Below are 19,303 nucleotides of genomic sequence, written 5' to 3'. Positions count from 1 at the left end.
ATTTAGTATCTCCCCCATTTTCTGTGGCTCCACACAAAGGCCGCCTTGCTGATCTTTGAGGGGCCCTATTTTCTCCCTAGTTACCCTTTTGTCCTTAATATATTTGTAAAACCCCTTTGGATTCTCCTTAATTCTATTTGCCAAAGCTATCTCATGTCCCCGTTTTGCCCTCCTGATTTCCCTACTCCTACTTTCTTTATACTCTAAGGATTCACATGATCTATCCTGTCTGTACCTGACATATGCTTCCTTCTTTTTCTTAACCAAACCCTCAATTTCTTTAGTCATCCAGCATTCCCTATAGTTACCAGCCTTTCCTTTCACCCTGACAGGAATATACTTTCTCTGGATTCTTGTTATCTCATTTCTGAAGGCTTCCCATTTTCCAGCCGTCCCTTTACCTGCGAACGTCTGCCTCCAATCAGCTTTTGGAAGTTCTTGCCTAATACTGTCAAAATTGGCCTTTCTCCAATTTAGAACTTCAACTTTTAGATCTGGTCTATCCTTTTCCATCACTATTTTAAAATGAATAGAATTATGGTCACTGGCCCCAAAGTGCTCCCCCACTGACACCTCAGTCACCTGCCCCGCCTTATTTCCCAAGAGTAGGTACATTCTCTAGGAGGTACATTCACATACTGAATCAGAAAATTGTCTTGTACACACTTAAGAAATTCCTCTCCATCTAAACCTTTAACACTATGGCAGTCCCAGTTGATGTTTGGAAAGTTAAAATCCCCACCATAACCACCCTATTATTCTTACAGATAGTTCAGATATCCTTACAAGTTTGTTTCTCAATTTCCCTCTGACTATTGGGGGGTCTATAATACAATCCCAATAAGGTGATCAAAGATTTAACATAATTTCCCTACTTTGCAATTGCATCCCTCTCGAAATAAAGCCAGCTGCTTGGTTTGTCCTTCTTTAAATGTATTTGTTAAGTAGTAGAACAATTTTTGGTGACTGGTGTATTTGTACTTAAGATTCCATTGTTCATCTACCCCACCTAGACTCAAATTTCAAGAAACATGATCTCCATATTCTTCCTAGCAAAATGTCCTATTTAACATTGATCGGTCTTGAACATGTTCTGTCAATACTTTTCAAAGTTTCAGTATCTTCCTGCAACTTACAGGGTTGACTCTCACTTCACCCCCAAACTTGGGTGCTAACTGCAGATTTAGAAATTGTGTCTTTGATTTTAGAGTCTAAATTATTAGAGTAAATGATGAACAGAAAACATTAGTTCCCATGTTCTCTATTTACCTTTTCTGACTCTGCTTACTTTTTGTCTTGCAGCCAATAATAATCCATTCTGTCACATGCCCTCTGACTCTATATCATCTGTGAGGGATCCTACTGAAGATCTTTTCAAAATCCAGATAAGTTATGGCTATTGCATACCAGTGTCTATATGCTTCACTACCTTCTCAAAGAATTCAGAAAGGTTTGTGAAGCAAGATCTTCACTTTTGAAATTCACATTAATAACAAATATATTAATGACCAGTTAGAGAGGTTGTCTCTATATCCCAATAAATGCTCATACAAGTGAACCATAAACTCAACAATGTTACTGAAGGAATAACTTACAAGTGCAGGTAGAAGATTAGGAGGAAGAGTAACTTGAAAATCAATAATTGTTTAATTTCTGAACCTTAAAACCAAAATATGATTTCTGGTGATTTACACTCCTCTAAGCATACCTTGTGAAGTTACAAATAATATTGTGCTTCCCTTCAGTCAGAATTCCATTAAATAAAAGAAAATAAACAGATTTGACTGAAAACACTAATTTTAGATATATTAACCGACCATATATTGCTGTAATTTTTATTACCAATTTAAATGATTAAGTATAAAACTGTTTAGTACTTTGTGATTATTATCCACACAGGAAAGTGCACAGATTCTCAAGTCTCACTACTTCAGAGGTTGTCATAAAAGTTATGATCTGATGTATGCACAATTTATCCAGCTATTGGAATCAAGTTAAGAGAACGGCCAGGTAAGTAGGTGATAAGATGCAAGATAGATAGAGTGCTAAATACGATGTGTGCCAGGAAACATCAGGTTCATTGTGGAGGGGAGGTGGGGGAGAAACAGAGAATTTTTAGATAGCTTTGTATCAGAGAACTAATGTAGCGGAATCATCTAACAGAATCTTCAATTTTTCACAACTCCCTCAGATTGCTGGGGATTCTACAAGGTCCCCAGACAAAATAAAATGGGAGGCATGGTGGCAAGCACTTTTGCGGCAGTGTCAGGGATCCAGGCTTAAGGCGCACAAGGCTGGAATGTCTGTTGAAGTTTGCATATTCTCCGCATGTCTGCATGGGTTTCCACTAGGTGCTCCAGTTCCCTCCCACATTCTGAAGATTTAAGGTTAATTAGATTAGCCATGCTTATTTGACCCATATTGTCCAGGGTTGTGCATGCTGCATGGATTAGCTATGGTAAATGCAGGCTTGTGGAGATAGGGTGGGTCTATGTGGGATGTTCTTCGGACAATCGGTGCAGACGTGATGGGGCAAATGGTGTCTGTAATGTAAGGATTCTATGAAAACAATGACCAAGTTCCTGTACTTAGCAACAACTACTATTTATTTCATAAGAAAATTCTAGTCACCAGAAAAAAAGCTATGAATCTCAACAAATGATGCTACTAGTTAAAATTCTAACTATCTTTTAAAACCCCTGGACACACAAACAAAAACACCTCAGTTTCATGGGTTGTGGGGAAAAATACTGGAAGCACTGTTGAAGAGCACCTGTGCAAAAGGTTTGCTGATATGATCCTTTGGTGTGGGAAGTCTTTCTATTCTTCAATTTCTTCTCTCGAGGTTCCTTCACTTCTTCACAGGAGACACCATGTGATTGGCACATGGACTGCAAAGTTTCATTTAGTTGTTATTTAAGACAAAAGCTACAGCAACCAATGGTTGAAAGTAATTGACTTCCTGCATGCTTTGGATACTTTTTTGTTGCAGAGTGACACACTACTTCCCATCCCAGAGGTCTGAAGTCTTCTTCCTAACTTTCACACCCATAAGACGTTCAGCTACACAGTAACCAGATCTTGTTGTCAGGCTGATAAATCTTTGGCATCCATGACTAGTCACAATTGTACAAACCAATCAGCTACTTGCTGCCAGCCAAATCTCCACATATGCTCTCCCTGCCATGCCATCTACAAATATTTTCCCCCTACTGCTTGAATAAAACAGCAATGTTAATATCACACACAAATGTTTCAGTAACTGGTCATTAAAAATACAGCAATTCCTTCCAAAATTCTTGGTTTTAAAGTCCATTTCAGTGCATGGTCCAAATACACAAAATAAAATTATACAGTCTTTACAACTTGAACCACAATGCAAGTGCCAACAAATGCATATATCGAAGCTTAGGAACATTATCAATGTTTACTGTGAAATAGCTTCAAACTTTCTCAAAAATTTAAGATAAAGAACAGAATTGAGCTTCTAGGTGTTATTACTGCTTAAAAGTCAGTCAGAGATTACATTTATTAGATCTGTAACAACATGCAGTTTTTGTTTTCACACTTTTCTGATGGGTTCATTTGGAGACGTAGCCCAGCAGAAGCAAGATGGACAGAGGATTACAGCGCATGACATACTTTTGGCCGCCAGTTAGTAGCAGCAGGTGGTTGAAGAGGGGACCGTGGCAGTGAGTGGTATGGCAAGAGGACATGCATGGGAGTTAATTGGATGGGCATTGCACAAGAGGGGCTGCTGAGAAAAAAAAAACAAGGATTTAAAATTCTTCTGAAATAATGACACTAATATTATGGCAAATGTTTTGTGGATCTCTTAGCATTTTAGATTAGATTAGATTACATTAGATTACTTACAGTGTGGGAACAGGCCCTTCGGCCCAACAAGTCCACACCGCCCCGCCGAAGCGCAACCCACCCATACCTCTACATTTACCCCTTATCTAACACTACGGGCAATTTAGCATGGCCAATTCACCTGACCTGCACATCTTTGGACTGTGGGAGGAAACCGGAGCATCCGGAGGAAACCCACGCAGACACGGGGAGAATGTGCAAACTCCACACAGTCAGTCGCCTGAGGCAGGAATTGAATCCGGGTCTCTGGCGCTGTGAGGCAGCAGTGCTAACCAAAATTTGTTTTGGTTGATAAATCTATAAATAGTTGATCAATCTGAAATTGGATTATCCACGAGAAACACTTACCCATCATACTTCTCCAAATCAGCTTCTATCAAATGGTCTCGAGCATGATTAGCTCGTTCAGTTACTGGAGAAATAAAAAGAAAAACAGACCTCAAACAATGCTCTCAAAAAAAATTCTTATGGCTACAATCAAGTTACCAGGATTTTTCTTCCTGCAATTACTTTGATGTGTTATTCCACCAATTTCCTGAATAATGGATCAATAATATAGGTCGTATCATGTATCTTTAACATTCTATGATCAGAATAAGTTGATACACTGATGAGAAGCAGCTCAAACCTATTGGGCCTAGGATAGCTGCTTGACAAAATCTTTGTAGCACAGCCCTACAAAAGAGATGACTGACCTCTAACAATGACAATTTTCCTTTTTTGTTGAGTGTGGGTTCAGTTTTTCTTTTAAACTGAAGTGACCTCAGTTTTACTGAGTCCAATCTTCCAATCCTTTTTGTTACTGAGCAGCTTGATGACATGTATTATTTCTACAGCATGCCAGTTCAATGTTAAGGTGGCCAGAGTTGGATGTACTATCAGTTAATTCAAACAAAGATGAAAGTGTTTGAACTTCTAAACTGAAGAGTCCAAGAGAAATAAAAAAAAATAAAACTTTGATATAAAGCTCAATTCATGTTACTTACTTCCCTGATCCAATTTGACATTTTTCCACAAAGTAATTATTTTGCAAATTTTCTTAGCACACTTGAGAGAAGGTTTACAAGAAGTCTATCATACTCTATAACGGTGATTGACTTTGAAGCACTCAATTCACTTATCCTTATAAGCCTGCCAATCTGCATTTTATTTGAAGTATGAAATAGGTATCTTCATATTTATTCTGTGCACATACAAATGCACGCCATTATGTTCTTGTTTACACATATCACGTAGAACATGAAGCACACATCACAATTTTTATAGACTGTTGCTTTAGGCAAACCTAATCTATTTTAGAACAACGTAATTACAATGACATCTGGGCAAATAAGTTATTAAAGCAAAGCCTGCAATAATCCACTCAGCAGGTGTCTAGATGTCTCTGTTGAAAGACCAAATTATAACTTTTAAAAGCACACATGCTGAACTGTAGAAAGATGTATATTATTCTTAAATGTTAGTACTGTTCAATCATTACCTGCAATGTTATATTTCACTATGTTTGTACAAGATGTACAGGCATCAAACTTCCTAGGAATGAAATTTGGATTTGTGGTGCTGCTGTATATGGTGTAAAAAAATTAAAGGCACTCTAAATTGAATTCTGCAGCACCAATAACACACTTGCGACAACACCTCATATGGGTAAATATGGATTGTATGGATGACCTTGTGTGGAAAACGTCCATCAACAAATACTATCCTCAGGCCAAATATCCCTCTTGGCTGATGCGAGGGTCCATTCATAAGCTTGGAACAGGCAAGCCTATTCAATCAATAGGCTTGTTAATCACCAAGCAACGTATTTCATCTGCAAGGAGTCCAGCAGCAGCATTATTTAAAACATCAGGCACCAAACATGCAGAAAAGGTAATTTAGAGCCACTTTTGCTATTGAAAAACGATGAGTTCTTGAACATGACAGAACATTCTCACAGTGAAGGTAAATGAATTGATGACTTGCCCAGACAAAGACTATGATATACATGGTGGTTGCAGTAGTATGACAGGTTGATGGAACAAAAGCTGCAAAGCTGTGCATCATACCCTCTAGATAATTGGATTCAGACTTCATGCTTGCTCCAAAGTAGGAGGAGGTATCTGACATGCCAGCCAAATCACTCAGCATTTGAGATGTTCTCCTGTGTGCTACCCAATCAATGTTCTCATCTAAAGCTCCTGAAAAGGTAGTCTGCAAGTTCACCATCTAAAGACAGTTTGCACACAAACTATCCTCTTCCTCTGGCCTGGATACAGCCTGAAACTTTACCACAGATTCCAGTTCTGTCAACGGAAATGTTGTTATCAATGCTACGAGATGATTTGGGTGCTGGCGTGTGTGTAGAGTACCATCCACTCTGCAGAGATGACTTTGCTGTGCACCATTCCGTTCTGGGCAAAATGTCAGAACATGGATAAAAGATGGCACATGAATTGCAATTCCTTGGCATTAAACATTTCCAAGATCAGACTTCTTGTGATACTGGTATTAGGTGCAAGCAGAGAAACTCCAAGGATTGACCTTTATGGCCACCTGTGCAGATGACCCTCGAGGGACTTCTGATCCCCTGTAGAAATATAGCTCTCTCCCAATGTCTATCTACACCATCAGAGCCTCCAGTGCTTCTTCCATGAACTTATGAGTCATTGCTCTGCCCAACTGTTGCATCTTCCTGATTTAGAATTGTAGTATCAACATTAAGCAGCAGTCTGCTCCAGTATAGCTTTAATCTACGACAAGAGCTGCCTTTAAGAGGGATAGATGCTCACGGTAAATGCTGCTCAGGCCCCAGTTGAGTTCTCTATTCAGCAACATGAGCCCACATCAACTTTGTGTGTGACTACATGAACAGCAATGGTCCTCCATTGGTCATAAACTGTGTTCTGGAAAACCATGTGGGCTAACCTTTAAGCCCTCAGTACTTCCAAATAAAGCTCTTAATATGTACTACAAGGGCAAATCATCTTGCTTTAATGAATCAAAATTCAAAATGACTACTATGAAAGAACTTCAAAATTGCTTGTTGCCAATTATTTTTAAAACCCCTTTACTTTACAAGATTAACAAATGCTGAACATCCAACTAATTGTCTAGCAGCAGTTTTGTCCATCTTACTTTCAGTTATAATAAAACAGGTACATTCAATAATTCACTTTGTTTGTATTGGCCATGTTGTCCACAGCACAAAACAACTGGGCTCCTTTGAAACCTGAACCATGACTACATTTCCAACACATACATTCCAGGCTTTGTCTTGCATGAGAAGTAGCACACAACATGTGAGCATTTGTAGCCTGCACAGCCTACCTTCCCAAGTCACACCAATGCACTAATGTAGCCCAGAGAACTATGTAGTCTGTCGAGAGTGACTTCAATTTGTGCATTACTAATGAATTTCTGACACTTTTATATCCTGTCTTTTGTGGGGAAAAACACCAGTCTCAGTCAGAATCGGGGTTCGAAGACAGAGTTTATTGCGCAAGGAAATACCGGAACTCCAGAAAGAGAGAAAGACACCAACAGCACTGTGGTCAGCTAAGAGTCTTCTCTCGACCAGGAGCACGTCAAGAAACTTTGATACGCCTTGTGATACAATAGGTCAGTGATGAGATTATTGTCTTTGTAAGATGGTTTGTTTATAGAATCATTGCAGAATTGTTGATAGTTTCGATACAGTCTTCGTCAGTTCCAGTGCAATTTTTGTTAATTTCTGCGTGGTCATTGTTAGTTTCAGTGTAGACATTATCAGTTTCAATATCTGCACGGAAATCCATTGCCGTAGTAATGGGTGCCAATTGCTCTTCCTAGAAGGAGGATTACTGCAGCTCTGGCTATTAGCATTTCATATTGAGTCTGTATCAAGCTGTTAGCATTTCATTAAGAGATGGACCCATTTCAGCCGGCAATGTCCGTTATTCATGTGCATTCTCTGCCCCACCTGCCTTAAACTAATCAACTGGATTGTGAGTCCATGGTGCTGGCATTCTGGTGGCCCCAGGCAGTGTCTGTATCTGCCCTGCTGTTTCTCTCCATATTGTGATCTTATGTGTCAAGTTGGCCAACTGATGGCTCAGTGGCCATCTTGTGTGTCCATGTGCCTAGTGTCAAGCTGCCCCATGCCATCTTCCTCTTCATGTGCTACAGTGGAACAAGTTCACTCTACAACCAGGTAAATCAACAATCTGCACAAATCTTGATGTAGCACAGCAAAATTCAAGAGTACTTCCTCTTTCCTTCAACAAATGGAGATTCTTACAGTTCAGATGGAGTTCAAAAGCTGTATTATATAAAAGGTTAAGATTAGAACAAATTTGTAGTGATGTGATCTTCAGTTGTACTTTCCATATCGATTTATAGTGCAACAATAAGATGTTCAACAAGTGTCAGAACTGTCAGTGAATGTGAAAGATCTCATTTTGTCACTTTTGTTATTGTAATATCTCAGCAATCTGTACCATAAATTGAAATCCAGAAGACTAAATTACACCATGAATGAAATTGTCCATCTATGAAAGCAAGTGGACCAATGAACTGAAAAAAATGACAGGTGATACAACCAGTTACAAAAACTTTATCTGAAACTTTAACTTCCAAATTATTCATCTTAACTTCCACCCCAGGTCAAGTAACCTCAAAGCCAGTTGATTGAAATAGTGTTGATAAAACTTAGGAAATGGAACATGACAAATGAACAGATTAAATGAAAGAGCAGGGGGTAGTGTGGTAGAAATCCAGCAAAATCTAAAGAGTCCTTTCACTAAAAATCACTGAAAAAATCCCCAAGTGATTGGAAGTACCAAGTGAGAAAACACAAAAAGAATACACTCCATTAATTCTGATACTTAAAAGAATTTTTTTTCTCTGTTTTCATCTGTAAAAGAGATCAAGATTTAATAAATTGCAAAGTCTGCTTTGCTGGTAATGGGATTCCCATTAATGCTTCAATAATTGGAATGAAAAATATACTTTCTGCTAATTGTTTTGCTATAACAAAAATATGAATTAGGAGGAGTAGGCCTGAAGCTTATTCCATAAATCTGGTTGTTTGGAAGTGTAAGTATGTGGATAATAGCAAAATAGATTATTTTGTTTTGTCAGGTTTAGACACTCTGAGACAAAGGTCAACCAGTACCCATGTAAACCCACCATACAAAGTGGTTGATACCTCAAGAGGAAATGAAATAAGTGACGTCACTGAAGAGGTAAACACATTCTTAAAAATTCATGAGAACCAAATCATAAACATAAAATCTGTGCATTTCAACTAGCTTTCCAAATGAGGGGACAGCAGGCATTCATTTATTCTTACAAAACAGCTTAGCCAGAAAACAATCGTTAATGTAATTTCCCTGCCATTTATATTGTTGTGATCAATTATTAAAATACTCGTTCAGTAAAAAAAAACAATAACTCACCGATCACATCTGCAGTAATGCAAGCCAATTGAAAGAGAGGGGCTACTTTATCATCATATATTTGCTTTCCCAATCGTTTCCCTCCGAAAGGATTAATGAATATGATTAAATGCTTTGGTCGCATAGCTGTGAAAGAAAATGCAATCAAATATTCAAGTATTACTGAATTTCTCTGGTAAAATTTACAAGCTGCAAACAAAATTTTGTAAAATCAAATAATTAATATAGAATATACATTATAGGATATGTCAGCATGACTCCTTCAATACAACATCTTTTCTCAAATTTTTGAAAAACAGGAACAGCCATTCATACCAGCCCCTTCCTTGATTTTATATCCCCTTTATACTCCTTTCTCAGTACCATTGCAGATAACACATAATTCAAGTAATGGCAAATCTCAAAAACTGATTGTTAATCTTTGGTCAAAACGTCTAAACTCTCTGTACTTATCACCTGCTTGCCACGAGTGGCAAACTTACCCAGGTGTAAATTCACACAACCATAAAATAGCACACTACTAAAGGTGGATGTTCTGATCCTTCTAACTGTAAAGATCAATAGGACATCAGAAAGGAAGAGCAGATGCAAAACCCAAAGCACAAATAAATGTACTGTAGCTGGAAAACAAGATATTGGAGAAGAACATTTTAGATTGGAGAAAGCCCTCTGCAAAACTGAGTTTTGTACTATGACAGAAGACCAAGATTTTACAGCATCTTTCAGTTCAAGTTGATGACAGACTTATTGCAGTTCAACATTGATAGAAGGTTGAACTATCAATGGCTTCCTTCAGAAACATGGATGAGACTTCCATGAATTCTGATATGATAGTCAAATTGTGAGACAAGTTGGAGAGAAAACAGCATTCATGAAAACAGCTGGCCATGGAAAGAGTAGATCTATTATTGTGCTGTTGTTCACGTGTGATGCAACAAAGCTGAACAGCATTCGAGGGGAAAACCCTCCCAAAACAGAAATTCCCAAAAGAAGTAATCATTCACATTCATGACAAAGTATAGATGTATGAAAGTAGTTTGAAAATATGACCGCTGATCCTTTCAGTTTTCAAACAGGAGGATTATGTTAAAGAAATATTCTCAACCTGGGATATATTCAGATCACATTCCATCTCACATATTGCTCTTGAAATTAGTAATTTTCAGCAACCTTGCTCAATCATCAGTAAACAAGCTATGTAAGGGTAGCATGAGAAAAAGAATGGAATGGAATAATTGGATGATCCGATCAAAGAAAAATTCATGAAGACAGGCAGTCGATGGCAATCCTGTGTGAACAGTCTGTAGGGATGAAATTAGAAGAGATTTTCATTACATCATTCAAGAAACGTAATGCACTTTATGGCATAGAAGGTGATTATGATGGAGCAAGAAGGCCGATGCTGATGAACACGATATGCATAGAATGATGCCTTCAAGCAGATTGAGATGTGATTTGGTTCCAAAACAAAGGGAAGTATGATTTTTACAGTTTTAATTACATTTTCACACACATGTTCTGCAGATAAGTAGAATTTCTTTATGTACTGTGAAAAAGCTGAATGAAATTGTACACATTTATGTGATTTTTGATTGGCTGAATTTAATAACTTTTATCTATTTTATGCACAAAAATTAATATCACCATACAGGGTATTGCTTGTTTATATATATCAATACAAAGATACTTTGTCTTCAGAATTTATGTAATGACTTTAACAGATAAAATGGCACAATTTATTATGAAAATCTGGACTGACTTAAGTGCAGCTCAGCCCAATGAAGGGATAAAGCATGAGATCGTAACTTCAAAGAGCGGTGGTGAGACAGGGAGGGAAGCCTTTATCAGTCGCCTGTGACACAAAACTCTACGTTGAGGAGGTGTCTTTAAATTAATCAGTGGTCACAAAAGTTGTTTCAGGATTGAGGTTCGGATCTTCCAACTGCCCCAATCTGAAAGTCAACCCCTAACCTTGTCTTAGAGCCTTCTGACCGTTGACCCCCTCCATCTCCCTCATCTCACAACTCCCCCATGCCACAAGAAGAGTTTGAAAATTATATACTTTCACTCCACTAAGTCCCACTGCATGCCTCAACAGACAATCGTTAGAACCCAAAAGCTGCCAGCCTCTAATTTGCCGGCAGCTTAAACTGACTTAGAACACCAGGGTTCTGCCTTTGATTGGCCAAAGAACTCACCAATGCTCTTTTGTTAGATTTTAACAAGCAGACTGGGACTGGGATGTTAGTTACCACCCAACGCATTTGTCTCGGATTCAAAAAAGAATTGGAAAACCTCGTCCACAGTTTGCATATTTTTTTTTTTACAAGCTACACATTTAAAACTTTCTGATTAAAAAGATATGCATGAATATCCGCAGTAAAACTGCAGTAAAGCAATCTGCTGATACAAGAAAAATATATAGGAAATGTATAGAGGAAATCATCCATTTAGAGGATACAAACATTTGGAACCACAATAACTAAGAAAATGCTGATATTGCATTGCTGGTATCCTGAAGCTTTTCATAATTTCATTATAGTGGTTTTCTTTTTGGATTAGCTGCTTTTAAAGTCTGAAGATTAGAAAGAGTAGAAAGGTGACTTATAACAAGCAAGCTTTTTCTTGAACATTCCAAAATATGCTTTAGTGTACAGAATACAAACATTACATCCAGGTCATTAGTGGAATCAGAAACAAATACTTCAGGGTACAAACCTGAATGCTTCAAGTCAGAATAGAAGTTTCAGGTCACTGAAATTGGAAATCGTCTGGCTCAGCTGCACTGAAGTTTAGATGATGGGCCAAAAAAAAAATTCACAAAGTATATTTAAAAATCACGCAAATCTGGTGATGCGTGATTTTTGACTTTGTCCACCTTAGTCCAAGAGCGGCACCTCCACATAAAGCATATTAGTTGTCCTGCTCCTACAGTTAGAACAAAGAAAATTACAGCATAGGAACAGGCCCTTTGAGCCTCCAAGCCTGCGCCAATCCAGAAACCTGTCACCTATTTTCTAAGGATCTGTATCCCTCTGCTCCCTGCCCACTGAAGTCAGGCTCACTGGTCTATAATCACATGGATTATCCTTGCAACCCTTCTTCAAGAAGGGGACAACATTAACAATTCTACAGTCCTCCAGGACCTCACCAGTGCTCAAGGATGCTGCAAAGATATCTGTTAAGGCCCTAGCTATTTCCTCTCTTGCTTCCCGCAGTAACCTGGGATAGATCCCATCCAGACCTGGAGACTTGCCCACCTTAATGCCTTTTAGAATATCCAATACTTCCTCCCTCATTACCACCAACTTAACCTAGAATCGTCAAACATCTATCCCTCATGTCAACATCTGTCACTTCCCTCTCCTCAGTGAATACTGATGCAAAGTACTCAGTAAGAATCTCACCTAGTTTCTCTGACTCCACACGTAATTTTCCTCTTTTGTCCTAGAGTAGGCCAGCCCTTTCTCTCGTTACCCTCTTACTCCTTATTATTGATAAATGGCTTTTGGATTTTCCTTAACCCTGTTTACTAAAGATATTTGATGATCCCTTTACGCCCTCTTAATTCCTCATTTCAGACTGGTCCTGATATTGTTCCAAAGTTTCATCTACTTGCCGAGACCTTGTGTATGCTTCGTTTTTCCCCTTAGCGAGTCTTACAATTTCACCTGCCATCTATGATTCCCTAATCTTGCCATTTCTATCCCTCATTTTCACAGGGTCATGTCTGTCCTGCATCCTTAATCAACCTCTCTTTACAAGCCTCCCACATACCAAATGTGGATCCATCTTCAAACAGCTGCTCCCAATCCACATTCACCAGCTCCTGCCAAATTGAGCCTTCCCCCAATTTAGCACTCTTACTTTAGGACCACTCTCGTATTTGTTCATAAGTATTCTAAAACTTACGGAATTGTGATCACTATTCCCAAAGTAATTGTTACAACACGGGATAAACCCTCCTGCTCAAGTTAAACCAGCAACACAAAAGATTTATCCCGTGCAGTAATCTGTGAAATTTGAGAGACCTAGAACTATTTAAACTACAAATTAACAACTCTATTTCTTAAAGTATAACAGAGAATTATTAACTAACAACTATTTATAACTCCTTCCTCTAACCTGTCTTTTACTTTCCCTTCTCTAACTCTAGTCCAATAAAACTCCCGATTAAGATTTACTAAAAAATTCAAATTTTCAAAACCAGCCAGCGATCGACTCTTCTCTTTATATCTTCCTCGGTAGATTTGCTCTCCAGGTTTGCGTTATGTTTTTCTCTGTGTAAACTCCTTCTCTAGACAGATGCCTCTCAAGAGAGTTCTGACTAGCAGCCTATATCTGTTGGACTTTTGGCAGTTCTCCTCCCAACTGCTCAATTTTTCCTGGTCTTCTCCCCCAAAGCTTCAGATTGTGCCATTGGCTTTTAATATTGTCAATATACTAAATTTAAACTTGATTGGAGTTTGTTTTTTTTGGGGGTATGATTTAGACTGATTGACCCAATTCAAACTTGCTTTTGTCTGCAAGCAAATAGCTATCCTAGTTATTGGACCACATGTTACATTGTACCTTATTCAGAACACTTGGTGCTGTCAGGTAGCTTTGTTAGCTTTTAACTCTTAAAGGTACAGTACACCCACATCTTTGTAACAGTAATCCCCTACTGAAACTTCATCCACCTAGCTGGGCTCATTCCCCAAAACTAGGTCCAGTATGCACCCCTCCCAAGTTGGACCTTTTTACATACTGCTCTATAAAACCCTCCTGGTTGCTCCTTGCAAATTCTGCTCCATCTAGATGTCTAACACTAGGTGAAAATTAAAATCTTCTGCCACCACCACATTGCTGCTCCTACATCTTTCCATAATCTGTTTACATATTTGTATCTCTATCTCACACTCGCTGATGGGAGGCATGAAGTACATGGAGCGGTATGCATCCTTCACAGTGGTGTAGCAGTGGTCTAAAATGTTCAGGCCCCTAGTGGGGCAGGTAATGCTCTGGATGGTACTTGGGCAACATCTTCCTTAGATTGGCTTGATTGAAGTTACCAGTAACAATAAACAGTGCCTTGGGGTGTTTCGTCTCCAGGGTGTAAGTGATGGAGTACAACACATCCAGAGCTTCCTCAACCTTTGCTTGTGGCGGTATGTACACAGCAGTTAGTATAGCAGCGGTAAATTCCCATGGTAGATAGAAGAGGTGGCATTTGATCATGAGGAATTCAAGGTTTGGGGAGCAGTGGCTGCCCAGGGTTGAATGTCCTTGCACCACAAGTTGTTGATGAAAAAGCAAATCCCTCCACCCTTTTTCTTACTAGAGGACGTTGCATGGTCCATACGATGGATAGAGAAAACGTCAGCTTGAAATGTGCAGTCAGGAATGGATGGGTTGAGTCAGGTTTCTGTGAAGCAGAGTGCGCAGCAGATCCGCAGTTCACGCTGGAAGGTGAGCCGTGATCTGAGTTCATCCATCTTGTTCTCTGGAAATTGTACATTTGCTAGGTGTAAGCTAGGGAAGGGGGGATCTTGAAATCAAGTAGTCTCAGTCTTACCAGCAGGCCGGCATGCTTACCAGGCTTCCATGCAGGTTTCTTACATTTGAGTGTTCTGGCGATTTGGTGGAGTGGATTGTGACTGCTTCCAGTTAAGTGATCCTTCTTAGAACCCTGCGGAGCAAGTAGGTTGCAGTTTGGTATATTTTTGCAGAGGGTCTGCTTCGGACCCAGTGTGGCAGGGTTGTCCAAGCCCTACGTTCATCTGCCTTATCAACTATACCTCTCACATTAAAACAAATGCGCCTCAGACAACCTGTCCCTTTGCGTCCATCTGCTCCCTGCCAACCCTTTCCCTTACTCACGCTGACTTCATTATCTAGTTCTTTACAGGCTTTAGTTACTACCTCCTTACTGTCCACTAACTTCCTCATTTGGTTCCCATCCCCCTGCCACATTAATTTAACCTCCCCAACAGCGTTGGCAAACAAAAAGCAACCTGTGAACAAGCAGAAGGGCAAGGTTGAGACATAAATGTAATTTACAGACCTCCACCGGCTAAGCTAGAATACACAAAAATGGTTAAAAGTAAGGCAGTAAGGATGAAAGATCAATGATGGGGGATGAGGATAGTACTTAAGAGAAGAACATCATTATCTATGCATGTTAAACTTTTAGATACAAGCACCATGAGGACAAGGGAAATCAGTTGTGTAATGAGATGTTTAAATCAGGAACTGATCAAGTCAGTCAGAACTGGGGTTTGTAGGATTTGAGCGATGAAGACAGGGCAGGTGAGGCACATGGGATAGAAGTTCCATTGTGATAAGTTGTTCTTGACATGGTCAAGTTAGTTGTAGAAGTAGACAACCAGTCTTTAGAGTTGTGTATTCTGAAGTTTACAAACCTAAGATTCCAGACTTCAGTGATGAGCAAGCATTGAATGAAACGCTAATGGTAAGAGAATATGAACTCAGCATTCATTCACACATGAAAAAGCAGAACTGCAGGAGATTTTGACCAAATTGTGAGAGGTGGCAATGTTTCACAGAGAGACTGGAGTAAATGGCCACAGACAAAGATCTAAAAATGTTTGGTGACAAGAAGTCATTTGAAGATGCTTCTAGGCTATTTCAAATGAGGGTTATTATTAGACTTCAAGTGATTTGAAAGTGATTAGTTTTCTCCTTTGTTCACCTCTATTATTTTCAAGACTGTGCACCAATATACCTGTATAAAATTCCCAAAGTGACCTCAGCATTTCAACACTCCACACAGTTCAAACACATACAACAGGCAAAGCCTATCTTAACAACAGAACATGCACTTGTTCCAGCAAGTATATGCCAAATAAAATAAGCGACAAAGGCAGTATTTTGCTAGCAATTACTCCATTTGAACTTCAAGGGGAATATGGAATAGGCAACAAAGACTGACCTTGTGAACAATACCTACATCCATGAACGAATATATCAAAACTCATGAAATGAATGCAATTGACACCGAATACATCATACAAAAATAAAAATGCTATCTTAAGTGATATTATTTTATACAGTTAGATGGGTTTCAGCCAACTACTTTTAGTCCATGGCGATAGAAATTTCAGTGAAGTCCCTCCTGCCCCACTCACAAATCGTAACTGACTCCTCTCCCTCATTATATACATACACTTCTTGCCAACCTGCTTCGCCATCCATTCACCCCCTTTTCTTCCCCATCCCCATGAATCCACACATGCTCTCCTTCTCCCCAAACACCCACTTACTCACGTTCTCCCTTCACACTCAGACTTTCAATCATATCCTTCATTCCGACTCACAATAACTTTCCTCATCCCCTTCTTAATCACTTACTCTCTCCACCTTCTCTACCACTTACTTCCCACTTGTCTCACTTCCTCTCAATCCTTGCTGGACCCACCACCATTCCAACAATGCTCCTCCACCCATTTCCTCCCCTAACCTCTCAACCAACTCCAGTTTTTACCCATCCTGGAGTTGCAGTTACTCCAGGAGTGCCTCCTCATAAGTGAGCAACAGTTTGTTACCCCTCCCTTCCTTCCATCTGTCATTGGGTGATTGTGGCTCCTGTGTAGTAGTAATTAACGCAGTGCTAGGTAAAGTGAGGTGGAGGAAGGGCCTGGGTAATAAGGTGGATCAATAGAAACAAGGAAATATATAAATGGTGATCTTATTGATAATTTGAATTTTAGATGCAGTTCAGTTTATTGCATTTACAATGCTAAGTCACCAGACAGAAAGAGCCTATTCTTCTGAACAACAGTGCAGTGCAGTGCAGATTCATCCAATTCTAATCATTCTTTTGGATTAGTGGTGGAACAGCTGAAAACACGAAACTCACACGAAAAAAGAAACACATTATTAATACCACAGGCCTATGTTATATCAAATAACATCAGCCACTCACTGCGTGATGTATGCAATTTTCCTATGTGGTGAAAGAAGAGACAACATTGCATCAGACCGTAGTTTTTAAGAATGCAATTTGCATATTTTACTCAAATCCAGGCTTCAAGATCTCTTGCAAAGCCTGTTAAAAAGCAATATTGCACAGGCCAACATGTTTATTACATGCTTGACATTTTTACAATGGACAGAAAGCGAAGACTGCAGATGCTGGAAAGTCAGAGTCGAAAGGTGGGGTGCTGGAAAAGCACAGCAGGTCAGGTAACACCCAAGGAGCAGGAGAGTCGGTGTACCAGGCATAATGAAGGATTTGTGCCTGAAACATCGTCTCTCCTGTTCCTTGGATATTGCCTGACCTACTGTGCTTTTCCAGTACCACACATTTTGACTTTTACAATGGATCCATCAAAATCTCCATATAACTGAACAGGAAATCGACAATTACTGCCTCTGTAATGAGAACATGCGCTTTCAACAACACATTTTTGAACATCAGTCCATCAAGCAACAATCACTGTTTATCTTTTATCAAATAACTAAACAGGTTAAGGAACCAGAATTAGAAATTTGTATGAAGACCCTACTGACTTATAAAGCATTTGCTTGGTTATCTCAAATTTGACAAATCAAGAAAGCCACCATCACAAGCTGTAGAACAGGAGAATAATGGATCTGCACCAAAACGTACAAGAGAAAAATAAAATAAATTTGAAACCCATAAACTCAAGGACCAAACCTACAACATCATTCTCAAAGCTATTACAATTTATATTATTCCTACCATTACAACCAAAATTTCATGACAATTCCAAAATTACTGGAATTACTGGAATCAGCGAGGGTGCTGAATGTCTGTGCATGCATTTAAACACAGAGCAGGTGGGGAGTTAGAGCAACTTCCTGGCTATTCAGGTAAGCCATGAGAACCCTCTGAAGTCTCTGACTCGAACTAAGAGCTGGAGATTTTCTCTGGGGATTCTACACACTGGTTAATTGTCTGTCATTTCAATTTCCTGAACAACTACAACATGGTCAATGGATGTGGACATCTGCATAGCTCAGACTCCTATTTTCCAGGGTATATCTGATCTCCAACTATCTGGGGAATCGAAGGTCTCGGCCATTGTGTTTAATGTGACAAAATAGTACTTGAGATTATTCAGTTTCAGAAAGAGAGGGGGAAAGAAAAAAGGGGGGGGGGAAAAAAGAGAGAAAAAGCTAGAGAGAGAGAGAGAGAGAAAGCGAGAGAATGAGAGAAAGCGAGAGAGAGAACAAGAGAGAGCGAGAGAAAGCGAGAAAAGAAAGAAAGGTCATGTATCTGGAACGATGCCTCAGTTTACCTTGGCTTGTAAAAATACCACATATTTGAAAGTTCTATCTTTACTTCACTAAAACATACAGTACCTTGTAAATCCAACTGTTCTTTAAGAGCTTTTACCCACTGGTTACAGAGTAAATGGTCACTGCAATGAAAGGTCACTTCATTGCACTCCCAATGGTGTTCTTTTGATCTCTGCACATGATACACTAAAGATAAAATGAAATAATTATGAAATAATGCATAGTATTTCTAAAAAGTGGAAGACAACTTTAGTGCACGTACACAACATATCTAGTTGGCTAGGAATTTTGAACGAGTGCTGAGTTCAAAGCAAGAGTTCATTTTATCTTACAAAATCTACCAATCTTAGAAGAAGCCTAACATTCTACAATCCAGAAATGTAAATCAATATTAATCTTAAATGAGGACAAATAAACAACTTCCAAGGAAAGCTTGATAATTTCCTAAAATTCTGGGAAGCCTAAATCCATTCTTTTGATTCTCTGGGCTTTGATGCAACTTCACATTGTCCACCAAAGCAATCAAGTGGCTGGCACATTTCCAAGATGATAACTTCCATTCATTGTCAACAACTGGCCAAAAGATTTTAAAATTTCTGTTGAAAAAGGATTTTCCCCATTTTTCAGCAACTCTGATATAATGTTTTATTTAGAAACAGAGCCACTGTAAGTATTTCATAAACTAAGATTTGAGTTTCAGGTCATTATTAGCTTAGAATTAATTACATTCTGGTTGCCTAGTT

The 19,303-nt window shown here is 39.0% G+C and overlaps 1 protein-coding gene across 4 annotated transcripts in view; it reads right to left on the bottom strand.

Moving 5' to 3' along the window:
• cerk (ceramide kinase) overlaps positions 1–19,303 on the bottom strand; it is a 79,605-nt gene that overhangs the window by 32,526 nt on the left and 27,776 nt on the right. For 3 of the 4 annotated variants that reach the window (XM_043713704.2, XM_087999541.1, XM_043713702.2), the window contains 3 exons: positions 18,624–18,746; positions 9,294–9,419; positions 4,225–4,288 (listed from right to left, as the gene is read on the bottom strand). In XM_043713704.2, the coding sequence (XP_043569639.1) occupies positions 4,225–4,288; positions 9,294–9,419; positions 18,624–18,746 (313 nt within the window). The remainder of the gene's footprint in view (positions 1–4,224; positions 4,289–9,293; positions 9,420–18,623; positions 18,747–19,303) is intronic. The other variant, XM_087999540.1, reaches the window with a different exon arrangement.

Source organism: Chiloscyllium plagiosum, unplaced genomic scaffold (assembly GCF_037043375.1).
Source record: "Chiloscyllium plagiosum isolate Xiang-an unplaced genomic scaffold, Cpla_swu_hap1 HiC_scaffold_23, whole genome shotgun sequence".
Taxonomy (NCBI): domain Eukaryota; kingdom Metazoa; phylum Chordata; class Chondrichthyes; order Orectolobiformes; family Hemiscylliidae; genus Chiloscyllium; species Chiloscyllium plagiosum.
Note: the sequence above shows the minus strand (reverse complement) of the source record. Positions and strands in the feature narration are given on the sequence as shown.